The 15,126-nt window shown below is 37.5% G+C and overlaps 1 protein-coding gene and 1 long non-coding RNA gene across 8 annotated transcripts in view; one reads left to right on the top strand and one right to left on the bottom strand.

The window, feature by feature from the left end:
* Positions 1–3,429, bottom strand: part of LOC140623645 (uncharacterized) — a 55,218-nt gene extending 51,789 nt beyond the window's left edge. The window contains exon 1 of one of the 2 annotated variants that reach the window (XR_012023195.1): positions 3,318–3,429. This is a non-coding gene — a long non-coding RNA (uncharacterized lncRNA). The remainder of the gene's footprint in view (positions 1–3,317) is intronic. The other variant, XR_012023196.1, reaches the window with a different exon arrangement.
* Positions 1–5,267, top strand: part of TBCK (TBC1 domain containing kinase) — a 222,120-nt gene extending 216,853 nt beyond the window's left edge. For all 6 annotated transcript variants that reach the window (XR_012023194.1, XM_072810106.1, XM_072810107.1 and 3 more), the window contains one exon: positions 4,695–5,267. Coding sequence is in view for 5 of the 6 variants with exons in the window: in XM_072810106.1 (XP_072666207.1) it covers positions 4,695–4,805 (111 nt within the window). In the remaining variant the exon portion in view is untranslated. The remainder of the gene's footprint in view (positions 1–4,694) is intronic.
* Positions 5,268–15,126: the final 9,859 nt, after the last annotated feature.

The raw sequence follows: 15,126 nt of genomic DNA, 5'->3' as shown, positions 1-15,126 counted from the left end.
TTGTGTTTCTAATTGGAATCACAAAAAATAACCCCTTCAAATGATCAAGACCCTTATTAATGACCTCAGAATTTCTTAAATAATCAGAACAAGACAGCACTTGGGTTATTTTTAACACAAGGCCACACTGTACTCTAAATACAGAAATTATCCCATATTCTATTTGTCATATTTTTTCATCCCACACTTATTGAGTTGTCCAGCCAAACTTAGAAATAGGTATATAATTTGCATGAAGTACCAGTCCAGCCCCAATGACACAGTGTCAGAAATATTAAATGGACACCATATTTTCAGAATTGCAGGAGTCAAGAGGATACATAGGATTAATATAGCATCAGACTCGTATCCATAAAACCAAGAAAATGAAATTACTACAGCTGTGCATTATAGGATAATTCACCAGTTCCCTTATTCAGTTCTATGTCCAACTAAAAGTAGTATTTCCATATCCCAAATTTAGCAGTATTTGGATGGAAAGGAATGGACAAATAAAATGGAAGAGAAAAAGACCTCAGTTTGAGCTTCACTAGAGTGTTAGTCAATTTATGGCAATTGTCCAGTTCCCCATACAGACTTAAACTCACAAGGCCAAAGTTTCACATCAAGAAACTTAATTGTCCTACAATGTGCTCCTTTCAGAATCTTGCAGAAGCCAAATTTTCTTAGCTGCCTGTGGGTTCTACCAAACCTGCGTCCTAGGACACCCAATAAGAAACAACATGATCCTGTTCTGTACTTCTCTTAAATATTAGCCATACTCAGCCTTAATTTCTTGGCCTTAGTTAAGCTACACTACTCTGTGGCAGGTCAAAATATCCCTTTCCTCCACTTATTCTCCTCCTATAATAGAACTTGACTTCCATGGACAAACATGCCAGCCTCTTAATTCAAGCTAAGATGAAAGACAGAGAAAACAAAATGGAGTGCCACCCATAAGGGCCTGCCACTTTCAGACAGTGCTGTTTTGAGGTGTGTCTGACTAAGCCCTAGAAATGAAAAGCACCACCAGATTCTACTAACCAGAGGAATGACAAAAATGTAAGAGCTTTGCCTTTTCTACATGGGAGTATTTCCCATAAGAAATGCAGCCGCCTTGCCATCTATGAGTCCCCAAATCCTATCCCAGCAAATATCAGACCCTGCCAACTCCAAATGGAATGTTGACCTATAGATCTCAGCTGGTTGTGCAGAACCCCATTCTCTCCACATAGGACTTGGTCTCACAAACCCAGCCCTGCAAACATGACAGCATTTTTAGTGCAAAGTAACTTGCTCTCCACACAAGACTATACCTGCTAAAATTGTAGTTTGAGATCTCAGACAAACCTGACCAGCAAATGAATCCCATTACCTAGTTAAATTATTCTCAATGCTAGCTATACAATCGAATCACCTAGGAGTCTTTAAAACAAACAAACAAAAAACCTGATGTTGGAGCTACATCCCAAGAAATTCTACTTATTACTGATCTAGAGTGGGTCTTGGGTATCACTGTTTACTAAAAGCACCCAGAAGATTCTGAGAGCTCTATAACCACTGGTCCAATATGACATCCTGCCACTTCTGCCAAGGATATTGCTCAGTGAGTCTAGGTTTGTGACTTCTCTTTCAGGTCAGGCCTCTCCCAAAGCTACAGCTGCAAGCTACCCTAGATCCTTAATCACTGAAGTCCAGTACCCTGTGTGTTAACACCCTAACCCTGCCAAAGCCCTGCCAGATGAAGAGTAAAAGATGGATGAGACCCTGAACTCTACTTGCCTGGTTCTCCTCTGTTCTACCACATATCTTCTCCATGAATGGCATGGCTTTTTTTCACACAGTGGAAACCACCCCTGTACATAGCCCTTTCTTTCCTCCCTTTCAAACTATAGCCACAGAGTGTATTATCTGATCAACAAAGTGGCCATCACATCTGGGTTCCCATTCCCTTCAAGCATCAAGAAAAGAGGGCTGGAGAGGGGGGAACAGCTCCCTTAACCCCTGTTGAATTCAGAGGTACCCTGAACTTCTGCTTGTGTAATAGCCATACTACTTGTTCGTTAGTTACTCTCTCCACTGATCTATAAGCACTGCAAAAACTGGAACAGTGCCTAGTACTCAGTAGGTGCTCACTAAAACATTTGATAAATAAATGAATAAATGGAAAAGAGGAACTGCTGCCATGGTAGGAGTGGAAAAGATGCAGACATGCTTTCACTGTTAGGGGCCAGTATTTAACATGGGTGATTGCAGCCACAAGCAGAGCAGAACTCAAAATCCTTACCTGAAAACTCAACATTGACGCTTTTTCTTTACTTAAGCACAGCCTTGCTTTTCAAGGCACCTAAACATTTGCCATCTCCTTGTATTCTGTTTCTACTTTTCTTCTTAGACCCCCCAATGTAGCAACACTCTAATTGTTTCAAAGTGCTCTGTTCTGCCCACTTTGCGTTTACCATTTCCAGCTCAACAGCAACCTAGTTGTTATGTCCCTCCTTACAACTGTGGGCACTCTTTCTAGCTCTACAGCATAGTTTGAGAGAGATTAAGTTAAATGTACAATAAGAAGTCCTTCCTTACTTGTTTCTGACTTGTACGGTCTTTTGAAAGCACTGAATGCTAAGACTTCTTTACCATAAGATTTTTTCAGTAATGCTATGTTTATCTTAGAGTTGCGGCCTACATGGTAATTGTATTGTTACATGTGAGAGAATGAAGCAAAGATCTTTCAGTAATCATATGGTTCCAGGGACTATGCTGCCTGCACTTGACTCAGAGCAGATGAATCTAGCACCTCTGCTCTGAAGGACTAAGGTTCAAAGAGAAATAGGCAAGAATAGTATGAAGACCAGTTCACATTAGCAGTCTAGCTCACTTGATAACCTTTTGAAATACAGAAGCACTATTTTTCTTCAACATTAATTACTACTAAGATGCCTTCAGGTGGCTAAGAGTATAGGGTCTGAAATATCAATAGCCATTGAATCTACTAAAGCACCGCAGAGAACAATGGAAAAGATCAGTGGGATCAGCAGCATTAAGATCAATTTCTGTGAGTAGTTTTGAAGATTGTTAAAAATCTCAGTCCAGCAATATCCAATCCATCTACTTACTGATACCTTTATCTTTTTGCCTTATGTAGTATGTCTCAAAATATTGTACTCGGACTACCTGCATTAGAATCTAGGGGTGTTTATTTAAGACAACGACCAGCACCACAACAAAAACACATTCTTGAGTCCCAGATCAATAAAGTAGAATCCCCAGTGTTGAGGCCTTGAACTTATCCTGACCAAAACATTCAGCTTTTGAACCATAAAGTCTAGACTGCTTACTTGAGGCTTCAAATATTCCCAACAGCACGGCCAGCAGGTATTCATTTTTCTTGAGGGATCTGAGATCAGATTATGACAAAATAATTGAAAAGAACATGAGGACACAAATACTCAAAGATTAGAATAGAATAGAATAGAATAGAATAGAATAGAATAGAATACCACGAAGGGGAGGGAATGGAAATAAAATGCCAGAGTTCCAGAAAGCCCTTCGTTCCTTCATTCTTTTGCTTCAGGTTGTATGTCATTTGTCATAGTTTAGTTCAGTCCAATATGCATATATTGAGCTCATGTTATGTTCCAGGCACTAGGGATAAAAAGAAACAGAACAGGCTCACTGTCCTAGGGGAGTTTACAGTTTGGTAAATGAAGCAGGCTCTGAAATGGGTAATTTAAATAAACACGGTAAGCAAAAGACAGAGATTTGCCCAAGGAATTTTGGGGGCTAACAAGAGAGGTTTGTACTGGAGACTTAGCATGTAGAGAAGAAATTGTCTGAGTAGAGAAATAAGTAGAAATTAGGCAGATGGAGGAAGGTGAGGGGCTTTTGAAGAAGAACTAAAGGATATCCAGGAGCTGGTAGGAAATAGTACGTGTTCCCAACAAAGGGTAACCTGCACAACCAAACTGCTCTGAATCCTAAAGTGATCTCATTTCTATCAGGATTGACAAGTAATTCAGGACTGATTTATCATAAGGGCAAAGGAATGGAGAAAGATAACCAATGATCCTGGTAGGTAGATGTGGGCCAACTCAGGAAGATATATGTATGTCTTGTTAACCTTTTGAAGTCCTATTTTGTTAGCCATCTAGAAGACCTCTTAGATCAATTCTTCAAATTCATTCCAAGTTTGTGGTCTCAAACTGTTCATTGAAGTTGCTCCAGAAACATGTTACAAGTTTATGGACTCTCTCTTGGACATAATACATGGAATTGCAATAACTAGTAAATTGACAGTAATGTCACAAATTGTTCAGTATAGATTTGGGAATATTTTAACTATCACTGAAAGAATACATGAAAAATAGTAATATTAATGACCTCTGGAGAGGGAAACTGAGAAGACAGGAAGGAGGAATTTACTTCTCACTGTAATACTATTTGAATATTTACCATGTATATTTACTGTCTGTTCTGACAAGTTTAAAAAGAGAACTAAAGAGATACATTTATTCCATAGTATAAAGGAGCTGTCAATATGTTAAATGGTGATTTGATTTATATTAAAAACTCGATTAATGATATTCATTGATACATCAGTGATAGTATTATTAGTTTCGTCTTTCACAGCTTGAGAAAAAAATGGAATAGGAGAAATAGAGATTTTGTATATCCTCTATAAATTTGGCCTTTTTTTTTTTTTTTTTTTTTTTTAGTTTGCAGCTCATCTTGTGAAGATGAAATATCCAAGAATCTGCATTTTAGATGGTGGCATTAATAAGATCAAGCCAACAGGCCTCCTCACTGTCCCATCTCCTCAAATATGAAGAACCAGGACTGTGACTGTGAAAAGGACAGAGTGATATCAGCCCTCAACAGCCCAACTCTTCATAGCCTCACCACTCTAAAACAGCTAGACTTCCACATTGTGGCATTGCCATAAAGTTTTGTCCTGAAGCCTTTTTTTTAATCTCATAACCCACATGTTCAGCTATCCAGGCAACAAACTTGACTGTACATGTATTGCTGAAAGAATTTCCTTAACAGTGAAATCCGATCATGTATTTTTACCACAGTGCAACACAAAGCCAGAGGAATTCAGCTGACAAGGCAGATTTAGCATTATCAAGAAATCTCAATTGCACTGAAAAAATCTGTCTCCCGTTGCACTGAACAGACAGTCCTAACAAAGGTATTATTTAGAACCATAGACTGAATGAAGGTTGAAGTCATCTTTCCATGGTAATGAAAAGTAAAAAGCTATTCACAATATATTCCTTATAAGTGAATGCTATATTTGGTGACTCATTTTTGGCCCAAACAGATTATGTGTGTGTCTGTGTGTGTGTATGGTTTGTTGAGAAGAATTTAGCCCACTGAAAAAAGTAATAATAATTTACTTCCAGCAAAATGAAAGTCAGAAACCATTCACATTAGATAGAACATTTATTTATCACCTATAGCAGAGAAACCCAAAATAAGAGTGACTTAAACCAACTGGAACTGTACTTCTCACATTAAAGTCTCCATAATGAGTCTAGGGCTAGTATACTGGTTGTATAATCATTAAGAATTCAGGTATCAGGCAGCCCAGGTGGCTCAGCAGTTTAGCACAGCCTTTGGCCCAGGATGTGATCCTAGAGACCCGGGATCAAGTCCCCACATCAGGCTCCCTGCATGGGGCCTGCTTCTCTCTCTGCCTGTGTCTCTGCCTCTCTCTGTGTGTCTCTCATGAATAAATAAATAAAATCTTTTAAAAATTAAAAAAAAAGAGAACTCAGGTATCTGTACATTGCTTTATGGTTTCTGTCTCATGGATCAAGATGGCTGCTCAGCTCACACCATCACATATGCCATTTAGAAGGAAGGGAATGAAGGAGGAATGAGAGGGTGTGGGAGAAGCAAAGAAAAAGGGAGGGAGCATAGAAGAAAGGAGAGAAGGAAAAGAATGTTCTTTCTCTTTAAGGGCACAAACCAGAAGTTGCACATATTACTTCTGCTTATATGCCATCGGACAGAACTTATATGTGTGGCCACACTTAGCTGTAAGAAAAACTGGGAATATATAAGCTTTGGCTGAGCAATCATTTACCCAGGTAAAAATTTTATTTTTTTGAGCTTTAATTATTTAAAAAATTTATTAAACATTTATTATTAAAATTTTTATTATTTACTGTGTGGGAAGAGGAAAACTTATATTGAAGATAATTAGCACCCTATACCACATTATTCTAAAAATTAAGTAGTGTACTTCATCGAATCTAAGACATGTCATAATTGTATATACTATAAAGAAAGAAAAAATGCAGCCAATTTAACTGGACATACCATCAATTATAAGATGCATTCCCATTTCAGAAATGTGAAAAAAATATCCATCTTAGAATTATTGAAATATAGCATCTTTCTTGACTATCTTCAATTTTAACTGAACAGTGGTGGGTTTTTTTTTTTTCCTCTTTAACTTATATTCCTCTTCAGTGTTAGGACTACTAGATGTAGAACATTTCAATAAGAGCCTCAATTCAACTCTGACTGTGCTTTTATTTCTATTTGTTTTGGTTTTTTGCATCTACTTTTTTTAGTGAGATAAAATTTACATACCATGAAATTCATCCTTTTTAAATGTATAACTCAGTGGTTTTTAGTATATTCACAAAATAGTGCAATCATCACTACTGTCTAATTCCAGAACATTTTTATTCTCCAAAAAAGAAATTCTGTAACTATTTGCAGTTATTCCCCATTAATCCCTCCCAAGATCTTTGATTTAATGTTTGTGTATGGTGTAAGATGGGTATCCAAACACATTCTTGCGTGTAGATACTAAGCTGTCCCAGAGGCTATGTCATTTTGTTTTGCTTCATTGAATTATATTTAGTCATTCACCAAATATGTCTTAAATACCTATTAGATGCAAGACACTAACATAATTAGTGGTTATATCATTCTCTGACCCCTACACAATATACAAAGAAAAATTTAAGAATAGTAAGAAAATGTTTCCACCTTTCCTTAATAGTATTTTGAGATCATTATCTACCATAATAAGAGAAATATCATTAAGTCCTCTTATCCTTTCCTTCAACCTTTTGTGATTTATTCATTCTCATGACTATGAGGACATAATGCAGCACTGTTGATCACTTGAAAGGAGTGGTTCTGAGTTTTAAGTTTGCCTTACTGAGAAAGCAGAGAAGGATGAGGAGTGGAGAATTGAATGAATTGGAAGGTAGCAGGAGAAGATGAAGACCTGGGTATTAAGGAGAGTTGTGTAAGAAGATAATAGTAGCCAACCTCCATCACAATTTTGCATTTGATCTTTCTTAAAACTCAAAGATTTAGATTTATTTTTATTTTTACTTATTTATTTTTTTTTATTTATTCATGAGAGACAGAGAGAGAGAGAGGCAGAGACACAGGCAGAGGAAGAAACAGGCTCCATGCAGGGACCCCAATGTGGGACTCGATCCCAGAATCCCGGGATCTCGCCCTGATCCAAAGGCAAACAGCTCAACCGCTGAGCCACCCAGGTGTCCCTAGATTTATTTTTTAATGAGTTTTTTAAACATTAAAATTATGAATATTTAATATTATCAACAGTAAAATAAGAAAGAGCATATAGTCACTTCCGTGCTTACATGCTAGGAATGATATTCGGTGGCAGATATTTCCAACAAAATTAACCTCAACAACTATTTGTTGATCTAAACCTATATGACCCATAACTGTAGAGGCCCTTTGTTTTTTGTTTTTTGTTTTTTAATATTTTATTTATTTATCCATGAGAGACACAGCAAGAGACAGAGACATAGGCAGAGGGAGAAGCAGGCTCCCTGCAGGAAGCCTGATGCTGGACTCGACCCCAGGACCCCAGGATCATGCCCTGGGCTAAAAGCAGACGCTCAACCGCTGAGCCACCCAGGCGTCCCTATAGAGGCTCTTTGTAATATATCATTGACTCCTACACTATCACTATCAGCACTATGTTTCTTTTTCAATCTGCCTGGAATGCCCTTTCTACCACCACCAGCCCCAAAAATGCACAAACACTCACACTTATAAATCCTTCATAATCCAGTAGCAGCAGCATCTCCAGTCATCTCAGTCTTCCTCATACTGCATTAAAAGCCTCAATACCCAAAGCATTCCATTCATACTTCTAATAATAGACTTATTACATCATTTTGCAATTATCTGTTCACATTTGGGGCCCATATTAAAACTGAGCTCCTTAAGGTCAAAGACCATAATTTATACTTCTTTTTGTATTCAGCAACCCACTACACTGGAGATGCTTGTTAAGTGTAAAACTTGGGTCTCTTACTTAGGGATTTTAGAATTTATATGGATAGGGGAAAAAAGAGATAATTTTTTTCCAATGCAAACTTACCTGGTACCTGGTCATATATAAATATATTGAAATCTCAATTCACTGAGTGAAGAAAAAAAATCTCTAATGTTCTACCCAACTCTAAAATTCTGTAATTCTATAAGTTGGAACAAGTAACTTCTAACTACAAAGTAAACTAAGCTAGCTGCATCTTTTCCAAAGCATAAAAATGCTAAATTAAAAAAAATGTATTTATGCACAAGAGACACACAAAGAGAGGCAGAGACATAGGCAGAAGGAGGTGAAGCAGGCGCCATGCAGAGAGCCCAATGTGGGACTCGATCCTGTAACCCTGGGACCACACCCTGAGCCAAAGGCAGATGCTCAACCACTGAGCCACCCAGTTGTCCCAAAATGCTAAATTTAAAAAGATTAAAACTGTCTTAATACTTAACCAATTTCTTGATGTCAGATCTGAAGAGGAACTGAAATACTATCAGGCCCATGGAATATCAGGTATCAATATAGGCCCTAGGAATGGTGGTTTTAATGCACATTGGATTAAAAGACACAGCCTTGGGCCTTCCAGTAGGGAGTTTATATTGACTACTAGAAACAAGTGACAGTCTCAAAGAACTCTTTGTTCCATGAAATGACTAAAAATAACCCCACCAAATCAGGGAAGGTGCAGGAGGGACTGTCCTGGTACTGAGTGAAGAAAGACAAATCTGTTGTAGACAGATGGAAGTGTTCAATAATGTGTTCAAAATGGTGTTCAAAATGTGTTCAATATGTGTTCAAAATAATTGTTCAAAATGTTGGGGTAAGGGGGCACCTGGGTGGCTCAGTGTTTGAGTGCCTGCCTTCAGCCCAGGGAGTGATCCTGGAGTCCAAAGATGGAGTCCCACATCAGGCTCCCTGCATGGAGTCTATTTCTCTATTTCTCTCTCGGCATATGTCTCTGTCTCTGTCTCTCTCTCTCTCATGAATAAATAAATTAAATCTTAAAAAAGAAAAGAAAAGAAAAGAAATGTTGGGGTAAGTCCTAAAATTAGAACAGGTTTTTAGGCATGTGTTCATCTATCTAAAAATGAGAACAATAAATAATGTCAGACTTTTGGAAAGCATAGATGGTGCTGGATCTTTGACTCCTCTGTTTCCTTCTCCAAATAGTTACATAAATACAGTTGACCCTCAGACAACACAGGGGTTAGAGGCACCAATCCGTACACAGTCAAAAATCCATGTACAACTTTGACTGCCTACTGTTGACCCTAAGCCTCACCAATAACAAACAGTTGAGTAACACATATTTTGTATATTATATGTATTAAATTCTTTATCCTTACAATAGAGTAAGCTAGAGAAAAGGCAATGTTAAAGAAATCATAAGGAAGAGAAAATACCTTTAGAGTACTGTACTGTACTTATTGAAAAAAATTCTCATGTCAGTGGACCTGCACAGTTCAAACTTGTATTGTTCAAGGGTCAATTGTACTTATTTATAGGTTAATATCAAAAGTATGGTACAGCCTCTCTAAAAGATCTTATGCAGTAGTATCATCTGATAAAACCCATTCTAAACATATAGGACTGCTGCCTAGAGTGCTGTAGAGTTGGTGAATGTTTTACTGTATCGGAGTCATACATAGTCACCTCAAGGGTATACGTGGCTCATATATGCCTTTTGCTAACCAAATAATTCAATCTTCTTGGTAAACATTCATTAAGCCAAAGAGGGGAAGCAAAACAATAATATTTATGATAGATTTTTGTTTGGATGTTCAATCCTGAGACAACTTCACAACTACCACCTTAGATTTTATGTGGAAAAATAACAGGAGTGTTAAAAACCTTCACTGTCTGACACTAGCAAGTGCTCACACACAAACTTTAGGTTTTGCAACCCAGTTTTATCGCATTTAATATTAGAAACAGTACACATTACAAATAAGCCATTTTAAAAGTTAGCCATATTTTTTAAGTTGCATGTATTTATATCTTTTCTGAGTAATTTTCTTATTAATGTCTTATGATAGATGCTTGTCACATGAAGATTAAACTTGTATCTTGGAAAATTCAGTGTTCTTTAGATAGACTGTGGTATTTGTAGCTTCTACCATGACTTCCAGGCTTCATGTCTCCTTGGACTGACATTCTTTAATATTTTTTTCTCCTTCCTTCAGAGGACACATTTTTAGTTTGCATTCTCTGCAACATTGCAATAATACTGTTCTGTTCTAATGCTCACTGTGACCAGTAAACAGTGCATGGATGAGTACCAAGTATTCATTGCATTGTATTGTCAACATTCTTGAATATTATATATTAATCCTCTGGGTGGTGGAGGTTAAAATCCTGTCCAGTCTTGGCTTAAGACTAATCTTAGAGCTATAACACATGCATTTAAAGCATTAGATCAGATTCTAAATATTGCATCCTGCCACTCTAAAAGATACAGCTTTTGAAAATATTACTATCTTTATATAGAAATGTGACTTTAAAAAAAAACAGCACATGACTTAATATTCTCTTGAAAACTATAATAGTGTGATCACTAGGTAAAGCATTAAAATCTAGTATAATCCAAGCATTAATTGTATCATTCACTCTTGAAATTTATTCTTGTTTCCCATCCTTATTACTTTTTTCAATTTAATTAGCATACTTTTCAGTCCTTTATAGAAGAATAACATATTATTTTAAGGCTTATAGTGTGCTGGAACTGGCTCCTAGTGGCTTGGGACAGCTGAATATACCCATTTCTTCCCAACTCTATGTTTAATGATCTCACACTGGTAACTTAAAATTGGCAACAGCAGAAGTATTTACACCATAGAAACAGCAAATATCACAAATCATGGTTTTCCTTTTGTTATTTTTTTTAAAAGCCAGCTAGTTATATTCACCAGCAAACTATAGGTTTAACCATCCTATGGTCATTATGTTGTCTATAGATTACAAATCATGAAGGTAAAAGGAATTTGAAAGATCATCCAATCCAAGCATCATTGTTTCAAACAAAAAGAACAATGAAACGATTTTGCAAAAAATCACATAGCCAGTAAAGGATCCAAAATTATAATTCTGCTTTCGTGATTGATTCCTAACCCATTTCTCAGTCCATCACATATAGACAGAGAAGGCAAAAGGACACCAATTTCACCCCATTACACATTCATTACAGATCAGTTTTAGGTCAGGCTCTGTGTTAGATGATGCATCAGATACAAAATTGAACAACTACAATTGTTGATTAAACTCACTGTTGACGGGATCCCTGGGTGGCTCAGCGGTTTGGCGCCTGCCTTTGGCCCGGGGTGCGATCCTGGAGACCCGGGATCGAATCCCACGTCGGGCTCCCGGTGCATGGAGCCTCTGCTTCTCCCTCTGCCTGTGTCTCTGCCTCTCTCTCTCTCTCTCTCTCTCTTTCTCTCTCTCTCTGTGACTATCATAAATAAATAAAAATTTATTAAAAAAAACTCACTGTTGACTATGTGACATAGAAGTGCCACTTAACATCAACTCCTAGGAGATGCTGCTCCACTGCCCCTATCATATTCACTATTCAAAATAAAGATTCCTCACACACACACACAGACAAAATGTAGCTAACTATTTGAGCTAAGGATAGAACCACTGTGAGGAACCCTTGTTAATGTTACCTCTTAACCTCCAATAAAACATTACCCAGAAAACATCCCTGGTAGAGAACCACATTGTCTCCATCTACAGTCAAGTCCTTTATATACAGGGTCACAATTGGCCTTCAATCATTGCCTTCTAGTCCATAGCTAGGGACTAGGCTCAGAGGATTGGAAAAGTCCTTGTATCAGCCGCCTAGTTACATGTGGAAAGCCAAGAAGATTTATCTGGGGAGGGCAAAGGGAACCTAATTTCTAGGTCTTTTAATCATAGAAGAAACAGGTCACTTAGGTCATTTGCTAACTTAAAAAATATATATTTTTATGCACTGAGATAAACTATCCTGATAATTTATTACTTGTCAGATAACATATCTTTTCTAAAATTATCTATAGGACGATTAATAATCCCATCTACCATGTATGTATTCATTGCCATGGACACCATATAGGGTCATTAAGGATCTGAAAGGCATGTGAGGAATATGACTACTGGATCGAGGCCAAATGACACAGAGTAATTTGCATAGTGTCATGCCACCAAGGAGAATCTTTTTTTTTTTTAATGGATAATGAGAATTAAAAACAATCTCTGCATTCACACATTATTATTAAATATATATGGCAATATAGAGACAGGATAAAGCATCTAACTTAATGCATTGTCCAGTGTGACCATTTTAACTCCTTATTCTGAGTCTATTTCCTGTTTACAAAGGATTCAAGAGGTTCTTGTCCCAAAAGTGTTGCACACCCTGTCCCCCACCTGCCCTAGCTTGACTGTGCTCTGCTCATGATTGAGATTAGCCTTGGGATGAAGGCCTACCCTGAGAAACTACTATAAACAGAATTCATTTTCAGAGACATATCCATTTACTGCTGTGTAGCAAAAAAAGTTATCACACCATATCAATTCAGAGGTAGGAGGTTCCTATGAATTATTTCCTTTCTTAAATTAATCTGATAGAGACTGCTCAGTGTTTCAACCCTCCTTTGGAGCTAATATAACTCAATGACTCTATAGTCCCCCTAAACTGTGATTTATCTATGTTTGGTTTGTAACAGATTTTTTTTGTATCAACACACCTTATTGTTAATATCAGAAAATCATTTTGATTTATGCTACCATCTGATGCCTGAAAAGAGGTCTGAGATGAGCATTTTCCTGGTAGCAAGGAAATTTTTAAAAACACTCCTCTCCCTTTTATATTAATTTAACTATCCTAAGCAGATTAAGTCTAACAGTATCCCAGGTAATAGAAAAGAACTAGTTCAGATTTCAGAAATAAACATATATATAAATATTTATATAGCTATTGGTTAACTAATATTTTATAAAACCATGGAATGAAGTGTGCTGATTGGACATTGAAGCACACACTCCAAAATATATTTACTTGTGAATCACATATTTTTAAAGTGTAAATGTAGAGATGAATGAAATTATTTAAGGAGATAGTTTGAAAAAAGACATTACATCTTAACCCACTTATTTCAATATCAATTCTGGCAATGTCATTTTAACATGAATCGTCGGCAGCAAGACAACAACAACTTAAAATTTCAGTGGTGACTTATAAAACTTACATTAAACCAGATGTTATATACTTGTATAGAAACTACCCATAGATGACAGTAGGTCAAGCAGAAGCTGACTATATTAATTGCCCCATAAATAATTAACTATGCGACATTCTGAAATGACTTTAAAACTACCCCTTTTGATTAAATGATGTAATATCAAAATTCATATTAAAGTTCATTATTGGGATCCCTGGGTGGCGCAGCGGTTTAGCGCCTGCCTTTGGCCCAGTGCGCGATCCTGGAGACCCGGGATCGAATCCCACGTCGGGCTCCCGGTGCATGGAGCCTGCTTCTCCCTCTGCCTGTGTCTCTGCCTCTCTCTCTCTCTCTGTGTGTGTGACTATCATAAAAAAAAAAATAAAAAAAAATAAATAAAGTTCATTATTGTCAGCCAAATTCTATTAAATCAGTAGAATAGTTTTTATTCTATTAAAGGATAAAAATGAGGAAATTAATTGTTGTAATTATTTAGTTCTTTTAATTAACGAGTCCTGTCTATGACATTAACTGAACCGTTTTAAAAGCTGCTAGGTGCTTTTTGTAAAGCCTGATTGAAATTTTATGTGAGTGGATTTTTGGGTATGTACTTCTACTACTTAATCAGCTAGAACAAAAAGTTGATTTGTAGGATCTGAACAAAATGCTAAAAAATATCTGGTACAAATTAGTTGTTAAAAATAACCAAATGAAAACAGTAAATTTTTAAAAAGTCTTACTGAAACTCCAAAGCTGTTATTCCCAACATAGACCCTCTACTTGACATATCTTGGCTCTAGGTCACGTTTTTGTTGCTCCATGAGAGCACATGAATGATTTAGCTATCTCAAAGGTTGGTGAAACCTTAACTCCTCCATGATGCTTTCCCCTCAAATGGCATGTGTTTTTTTGCTCACCCAGCTCTTAGAGGGCTGGAATGAGGAAGGACTGTGGGCTGTGATTTCAGGTTGGCTGGCAATTGTTGTCCTCATGGTTGAGAGAGGGATTGAACTTTCTCAAGGATCTTTCCTTTCACAACACTAAGTACCCTTACACCGACCAGAATCACGGTCAATCCCACTTCTTGCAGCACGGTTCAGGAAGCTCAGCCTCCACTGTGGCTGTCTCCAGAGCAGGGCCTCCTCAACTCGTGCGTCAGACTTTAACTTCCCAGACACCTTGAGAATGGGAAACGTGTCAAAATCCCAGCGCTAACACATTAAGAGTAAGTTGTCAAAAGACACAGAGAAAAACAATACACATTTCAGAAAGAGGACAAAGAAGCAAGAGTTAGAGTTTCTCTCCCCTAAGAAACCACAAATTAGAGACAACCTGCAGAAAGAGGGAGAGAGCAAGAATCCAAGAACCTTGCTCTTCTGGCCTCTCCTCAGCCCCCTCTCAGTGTGTGTGCCCTGTGCAATTCCCTCAGGGATAATAGCCTTTATCCAGCCCATCTCCCAGGCTTATGAAGCTCATGGAAGAGCATTCTGTAAAGGGAAAAGTATCATTCAAATGTAATCTGCTTGGGCACCTGGGTGGCTCAGTCGGTTAAGCGTTGGACTCCTGGTTCCAGGTTAAGGTCATCATCTCAGGTTCCTGAGATCCAGCCCC

This window comes from Canis lupus, chromosome 33, assembly GCF_048164855.1.
Source record: "Canis lupus baileyi chromosome 33, mCanLup2.hap1, whole genome shotgun sequence".
Classification (NCBI taxonomy): Eukaryota; Metazoa; Chordata; class Mammalia; order Carnivora; family Canidae; genus Canis; species Canis lupus.
Note: the sequence above shows the minus strand (reverse complement) of the source record. Positions and strands in the feature narration are given on the sequence as shown.